The sequence below is a fragment of the Miscanthus floridulus genome, chromosome 4 (assembly GCF_019320115.1).
Source record: "Miscanthus floridulus cultivar M001 chromosome 4, ASM1932011v1, whole genome shotgun sequence".
NCBI lineage: Eukaryota > Viridiplantae > Streptophyta > Magnoliopsida > Poales > Poaceae > Miscanthus > Miscanthus floridulus.
Genome location: NC_089583.1, coordinates 113,937,532 through 113,945,771, shown reverse-complemented (window position 1 = coordinate 113,945,771; position 8,240 = coordinate 113,937,532). Strand labels below are relative to the sequence as shown.

Here is an 8,240-nt window from a genome sequence, read left to right as displayed (position 1 = left end):
TCAATTCTAGAGTGTGACACGGTCACAGAGTACCTCGATAGAATAAAGAGTCAGTTCACTGGCTTTTCAAAGACATATGCTACTCAGCTGATAAAGCAGCTGGTGAATGAGAGGTACTCTGGAAATAGTGGCATAAGAGAGCACATACTAAGGATGAGCAATTTAGCATCCAAGCTAAAACCAATGAATCTGGCTCTCAAGGAAGAGTTTCTTATCCATTTGATTTTTGCTTCCTTGCCAAAGGAATTTGACACTTTTGTTATCAACTACAACATACAGCCCGAGAAATGAAACTTAGAGATGCTCATGGCTATGTGTGTGCAAGAGGAGGAGAGAATGAAAGCTGCCAATAGTTGCACTATTAATTATGTGAAAGACAATAAGAAAAAAAAATACTAATGCTAACTCCTCCTCAAAGTCAAAGGAAAAGGATCCCATACTGCATCAGCCTCAGCAGAACAAGTTCACAGTAGAGAAAGACCAATGTCTCTATTGAAAGAAGACGAGACATTATAAGAAAGATTATCCCGATTACTTAAAGATGATCAAGGCAAAGAAAGGTGAGAACATTATTATATTCATAAATGAATCCCTATATGTACAGTATTCGAAATCTACTTGGTGGATTAACTCAGGTGCAACTATTCATGTTGCTAATTCCTTACAGGGATTCCGTTCGATGAGGACTACGTAAAGAAGAGAAAGACACGTTAAAGTTGCAAATGGAGTCCGAGCAGATGTTGAAGTCGTTGGCGATCTTTCTTTAGAGCTTGTTGATGGCTTCACACTTTTACTTAGAGATGTACTTTATGTTCCCTCTTTACAGAGAAACTTGATTAGTGTTTCATGTTTGGACAATGATGGATATGATTGCCATTTTGGAAATGGCAAATGTAAGATAACATTTAATAATGCATGTGTTGGTCTTACTATCTTATAAAATGAGCTTTATTTGTTATCACTACGTGATGATGTGAATGTTGTATGCGATCATAGGAACGTTGCGTGCGACAATGAGAATGTATCCTCGTCTGTGGATGTAAACAGAAAACGAAAGAGAGCTCACGATACGTCGTCGAAATTATGGCACTGTTGTTTAGGCCATATTTTGAGGGAGAGTATAGAAAGACTAGTTAAGAATGATATTTTTCCTCCATTAGAGTTCTTAAATTTAGAACAATGTAGAGAATGCATAAAAAGAAAGTATGTAAAGAAAATTAAAAAAGATGTCAAACGAAGCGTAGGAATTTTATAGATTATTCACACAGACATCTATGGTCCGTTTTCTATAAAGAGTATGGATGGTTATTCACACAGGATAATTGTGTCTATACAAAGTTTAAGAATAGAAAGTTTATCTTCCTTGTCCTATATGTGGATGATATCTTACTTGCTAGTAGTGATGTCAGACTACTACTGGAGACAAAGAAGTTTTTGTCCTCAAAATTTGTTATGAAAGATTTTGGTGAAGCTTCGTTTGTTCTAGGAATCGAGATTCACCGAGATAGAAGCAAAGGAATATTAGGACTGTCACAAAAGACATACATAGAAAAGATCTTAAAGAAATTCAATATGCACAAATGTAATCCCTCACCTGCTCCTATAGTCAAGGACGATAGATATGGAGATTTTCAATGCCTCAGAAATCAGTATGAGATCGATCAAATGAAAACGGTTTTATATGCTTCAGTTGTCGGAAACTTGCAATATGCTCAAGTATGTACGCGCCCTGACTTGACATTTGTTACCGAGTTACTTGGTAGATTCTAGAGCAAACCTAAAATAGAATACTGGAAATTAGTAAAGAAAGTCTTGCGTTATTTGCAAGAAACGAAACGACTCATGATGACGTATAGAAGATCAGATTCACTACATATAGTGGGATATTCAGATTCTGATTATGCGGGAGATGATAGAAAATCCACGTCTGGATATGTATTCACTCTCGCAGGGGGAGCTATTTCATGGAAAAGCTCAAAGCAAACCTTCACTACATCGTCCACAATGTATTTCGAGTTTGTAGCGTGTTATGAGGCAACAGGGCAAGTGAACTGGCTAAAGAAGTTCATACCTGATTTGAAGGTGGTTGGCGACATCTATAGACCACTTAAGTTATACTGCGATAATAATCCGGCAGTACAGTATGCTCACAACAATAATTCAAGTGGTGCTGCCAAACACATTGACATAAAGTATTATGCTGTGAAAGATAAAGTTCGGGATCATATCATAAGTCTTGAGCATATAAGTACCGAAAGGATACTCACGGATCTGCTTACAAAAGGCTTACCACCCAACGTGTTCAGAGAACATATAGCCGGCATGGGTTTAAGGAAAAACCTATAATTCCTGGACAAAAGAAGGTCCAAAGTTAAGTATCTATTTCAGAACAGAGTGGTGTGTTGTAGTAGTTAAATCTATCGGCAATTGACCGTGACGATGAAACATGCTCTATGCGCTAATATGTAATGGAATGAATAAAAGCAAATGATATGAAATTGAAAGATGGTAGTAGATCAATGGGGAGATTGTTAGATTGATCTCTAATCCTAAACTAGGCCCAACGGTCCATTTGGACTTTTGATCTACGCCCTGATCGGAGACGGCCAGCCCACTATGGCTGGAGGACCCCTATCACACTGCGCTATATATAGAGGTGGTGGCCGGCGGCTCTGGGTACGAGGTTTACCGTGAGCCGAGCTCTCCACCGAAACCTAAACCTTAATCCCGATCAGAGAGGGGCACAGCCAGTGACAGGAAGCCACCAGCCGCGTCGCCCCACTCCATCGACGTCGATGACTTCATTGACCTCTTTCCCGAACGTCGCTGCCCGTGCGCAGACTTTACCGACAAACGAGATGGCGACTTCTGGACCATTTTCCTCTATGGTGTCAGGTTGACATGTTCTTCTTCTATCCCTCTCTATCTCTCTGCTCTCGATATCATATTCACAGTAAAGAGAACCCACTGAACCCTAGATAATCTTTTCTATCTCAACACTTCCGACCCGGGTACTCCGACGCGAACGACGAGTGGAGGATACACTGCTTCCCGCTCGAGGACCGCAAGGTGATCTGCGCAGACCAGTTGGGGCGGAGTTTCGTCTTCGACGCCGAGACGTGCACCGCGGGCACCATGCCTGTCCTCCGCAACCCCAAGCGGATGCCCTTATCCCTCTTCGTCCCCTGTGCCGACGGCGTCAACGATGGCCGTGCCTATGTCTATAACAAGGACGATTTCGAGTGCGGCAGCAGCCTTTTCGTCATGGAGAGGCTTCCCGAGCCGGAGTCAAGCGCAAGCCACGGCGGCGAGGGCGAGCACAGCCTCCAGTTCGAGGTCTTCATCAGCAACCGCCGCGTGCCCACTTAGGCGCAGAAGGGTGATTGGCAGTGCCACCCCCTCCCTCCGCCGCCGTTCGTCCGTGAGAACCTCGACGACTGGAACAACATCCACCCCGAGATCACAGCCTACGCGGTGGTCGGCGGCGGCTCCCACATCTGCGTATCCGCGGAGGGCGCCAGCACCTACTGCATGGACACGGCGAGCCACACGTGGACGCAAGTCGGCAAGTGGAAGCTACCCTTCCACGGCAAGGTGGAGTACGTGCCCGAGCTCAACCTCTGGTTCGGCTTCTCCGCCGAGTCCCGGCGCTTGGCTGCGGCTGACCTCTCCGGCATGGACTCCCAGTCCCAGGAGCTAGTGGGCCCTTGGGAGGAGCTTGACCCGCCAAAGGAATGGAGGGACAGGGAATGCAGGGATCCCCAGATCGTCAACCTGGGTTCTGGCAGGTTCTGCATCGCGAGGTTCTTCAAGACCACCAGTGGTTCTTCTTCAGATGATGGAAAAACTGGGGAGGATTTTGCTGTGCTGACCGGTGTGGTGGTGATGCCCTGTCTCGACGATGATAGCCAAGCTGGTGACAGTGGCAACGGGAAGGTGATGAAGCTCGGGATGATCAAGCACAAGTCGAGACGTCTCCACGGCGGCGGTGGCACCATCGACACAATGTTCTGAACAATTTTTGGGGCTTTGCGTTATCGCTTCCCCTGAGACTGTTTTTTTCTTGGCTACATCCATCACCATTCACCATGTGGTATCCCTATACTTTGCAGTTATTTGATATTATATATGACTCTGTTAGGGTACCAGTTTTATCCTTTGTGTCGATCGTATAGCAGTGTGCTAATCTCTGAATAATTTTGGGAAGAAAACGCACTTGAACAGTATGCATATCACCCGATCGGCTGCCATCTAGTCGTGTAATTTCAGGAGTTTGACACCGAGGTCGTTTTACGGTGCTGTTCACTTTCGTCTAGTAATATTTCCCTGTGTTGCCGGTGCTGCTGCTGCCTGTATGCCCGTGCCGTCCAGCCGGGGTTTTCTTGTTGCGATACCTGGCGCAGCTCACAGTCTGGACTTGCCGAGTCAAAGGCTCAAAGCACATGAGTATATTTTATTTTTATTAAAAGTGGATGTATTTTTTTTTGTTAAAAAATGGATTGTGTGGGCGCTGGGCATGGGCTTCAATCCTTGGCTCCTGGCGCAGTGATGACATGTTGCTTTAGTGGGACCGTCGATCAGTGACAGGCCCTAGGGGATCAAGCCCACTTATTAGCCCATTCATTCATGTGAGGAATCTTCTCTCTCAAGTTTTTGTTTTTGCATGTGAGGAATCTTCAACTTGTTGCATCCTTTGACCTTCATAGCTTCTTTCAAAACACTTTGTAGTGTTACAAAAATCATGTTTGCTTTTCATGGAGAGTACTCTAAGGCCCTGTTTAGATCCCACCCAAAAACCAAAAATTTTTAAGATTCCCCGTCACATCAAATCTTGCGGCACATGCATGGAGCATTAAATGTAGGTAAAAAGAATAACTAATTGCACAGTTTGCCTGTAATTGGCGAGACGAATCTTTTAAGCCTAAATAGTCTATAATTGGACAATTTTTACCAAATACAAACGAAAGTGCTACAGTAGCCAAGAGCCAAAAAAATCGGAACTAAACGCGCCCTAAGGATGCCTACAAAAATGTGATGAAGAAATCAATCAATTAGTTATTGAAGAAACAATAAAACAAGCATATTATAGAATTATATGAAACAATTGATCATTTACCTGTTGCACGGCTGGAACAAGATCTTTAATTGTTTTTTGCATCCTTCTTGTATTGAATAGCTCTAAAAAAACCCCAAATCTAGAATGTTAAAATCCGGAGAATTGGGTGGTTGACAAATTAGTCGAATGTCAAACCCATCTTGCTTAGCAGCCTCACAAAAAAATAGGATCATCCACTTTTAAACGAGAAGGTGCATTATCTTGTTGTATGAAAATTGACTTGTTCACATCTTTTCTTGGCCACTTGGCTCGAATTGCAGGGAACACTCTATTTACCATGAAATCTCTGATCACATCCCTTGTGATTGATGTAATTGGCTTGATTACTTCTTCTCCACGAATATGATTGTGACTTCTAATAGCTTGTTCATAAGTGACAAGTGGAAAACAACCTATTCTCCATCAAAAACACATTCTCCATTCCTAAACCTTGGTCGAGCACATACACACAAGAACATGAGCCTAGGGATGTAGTTCTTGTTCTTACAAGTGCGATGTGGGTCATCTTCCTCGGGCAACAAATAATATTTTTCAGATTTTTGAGAGAGTTAGAACTATTTTTCATCAATGAACATAAAGTCAAACAAATCCTTAAATTTTGGATCATCAACCAAACCTTGCTCAATCATATCAACACACCACTTCGACCTAGTCTTCTTGTTAGCATCTGTGAGGTATGGTTTGATGCTACTAGAATGGCACCTAAGCAAACTTTTTTTTTCAAATATCTTTGTATCCTAGCTTTGCTAATACTAAGTTTACTAGACACATCTTCTATGGTCATTCTTTGCTTGAGAGGAATGTTGCGCAATCGTTCCAAATCTAGAGGGACTGCCTTACGACCACTTCTACCCTTCTTTCGACTAGCAACCACAACCGAAATGTTATTTGCAAGTTGGATTTTACATTGCTTCCATAAGCGCTGAACTGTCCGAATGTGCACTCCAAACTGATCAGCAACGATTGTTGTATCTTTCTTGCCTAGTTTTCCATTCTTACTTCTAGCCAACAATGATTGATAAATTTGTTTTCTGACGTCTTCTGTCATGTCTTTTCTTTGATGGTTTGCTTCAATGGGAGCAGCATGTTCTATTAAAAAAATAATCACTTGTTAGTCATGACCTGTTCTATTAAAAGAAATTAAACAAGCCACGGAGTAGTAGATACGGCATGCAGGTTTATCTAATGGCACATTCAAAATAATTGCCATGCTTACCAATAAAAAAAATCTAATTACATCAAGTGACAAGATCAAATCAAATACACGTCAAATAATAGCCATGGCTTACCTGAGAGGTTTTGTACATAATCAAAGTCAACAGCACCAAATTCATCAAGTGGCAAGTTCAAATCAATTCCTGTTGAAAAAGGAAATAACAAACTGAGAAAGGAGACATTTGCAAGCGACTGCTATGAATATCAGAAATGGAAAGAGCAAACTGAGTAACAATGGACACAATACCGTTGCTGTGATCCTCCAATATTGGCTCGTTGAGATTGAAGGGAAGGTTGCCGTCGTCATCTTGTTCTATACGAACATTCAGATCAAAGGCAGGGAACGGATCACCCATTGTGCCGTATGGAGAAGTGGAAGAAGAAGAAAAAACTAAGCCATGTCGTAGATGAACATGGCTAAGAACAAGCAAGCACGGTAGTTTAAGCAAGCAAGCAAGGAGGCAAGGTAGTAGATGCAGGAAGCTAGGTATGAGGCGTTTAAATAGACGAAGCACTCCAAGCGTCAGGCATGTTGAGCACGCGCGCAGTGAAAAGAAAATAGCGCCAGTGAACTCAAACGAAAAAACGAACGAAACAAATGAGCGCCAGTGCACAGCGACATGCATCTTTCGCGCGCGCCAGGCCAAAATCGCGCAGAAACGCGCTTAGCCACGTTCAGCCAAAACAAAACAGTGCCATGCAAAATCAGGGCACTAGCAAAAAATATGCACCCGCCAGGAATCGAACCCGGTCCTCAGGGCTCACGACGCGCTACGCTAGCCGTTTGAGTTATGGTTCTTTCTCGTATGGAATGCACCCGCAACCCTATTTAATAGTGACATATAGGAAAAAATACCCTCTAATTAATCATTTCTTGATAAGCACAATCATATCCTAAACGATATGTTTTATGAGTATGGAGGGAGTACGTCTTTGGCCTCGAAAGTCTAAACGGCATACGGACCGGACCAATGGATGGAGATGGATGGATCACAATGAGGCCCTGAGCTCTGCTCGCCTGACTATCAGTGTCATGCGTCAAATCAAATCACGTCCTGCGTTGCTGACCGTGTGTGTGAATACAGGCGTCAAAAAAATAAAATAGTGTTATATTTGAAAATAATTTTAAAATAAAAAAAATCCAGTAGAGGAGAGGCCTCCGCTATAGGACAATGGGGCACTAGTTAGACTATCTCCAATAGCAAGTACTCAAATCAAAGACCCATTCCATAATTTGGGTCATGCACAGTAAAATGTCCCGCACCCAAAACTCGTCGTTCTCCAACAGCCTAAACAAAAGTCTGTCCCTCTCTCCTCAATCTCAATCGACGGTCGCGGGCGAGGAGGAGGTGCCGCGGGGGCCGAGCAGGGACGGCGCCACGGGGGCTCCCCGCCTCCCATGGCCGACCACCACCCCCTCGCCCGCGAGCACCCCCACCCATCGCCCGCGAGCTCGGCCGCCACGGCGGCTGGGCCCGCTGCTGCTACTCCCGTCGGAGCTCCTCCACGAGATCCTGCTCCGCCTCGCCGTCCCGGAGCTCCTCCGCGTGCGCTCCGTGGCGCGCCCACTCTCCAGCCTCGTCTCCTCCCCGGACTTCCGCCGCCTCTACCACGTCTCCTCGGCGTCCTCCGGCAGCGGCGGCCCGACCGCCGCGTGGCTGCTCCTCTTCAAGAAGCTCCCTCCCCGCGATGCCACCATCAGGGGCTTCCGCCGCGCTCTGACCCCCGCCTCCGTCTTATCCGAACCCACTCGGCCCAATTCGCGCGATTCGCCGTTTGATTTTCCGAATCGGCGGTGAGATCCGCCCGATTCGCCCCTCGATTTACGCTGATTCGGCCCGCGCCGGCCTCTAGGTGACTTGCGCCCTCTCCCCCCTTCCTTGCGCGTCGGCAGAGATTTGCGTCGTTC

The 8,240-nt window shown here is 45.0% G+C and overlaps 1 protein-coding gene and 1 pseudogene across 1 annotated transcript; one reads left to right on the top strand and one right to left on the bottom strand.

Annotated features, from left to right (window-relative positions):
- The first annotated feature begins 2,858 nt into the window (after window positions 1-2,858).
- Window positions 2,859-4,014, top strand: LOC136549124 (uncharacterized; annotated as a pseudogene).
- Window positions 4,015-4,312: 298 nt separating this feature from the next.
- LOC136549123 (uncharacterized) lies at window positions 4,313-6,687 on the bottom strand. The gene is made up of 5 exons (XM_066540412.1): window positions 6,579-6,687; window positions 6,406-6,474; window positions 5,879-6,205; window positions 5,117-5,178; window positions 4,313-4,411 (listed from the first exon to the last, which is right to left on the bottom strand). Exons 1-5 carry the CDS (start codon window positions 6,685-6,687, stop codon window positions 4,313-4,315), a joined length of 666 nt encoding a protein of 221 aa, XP_066396509.1.
- Window positions 6,688-8,240: the final 1,553 nt, after the last annotated feature.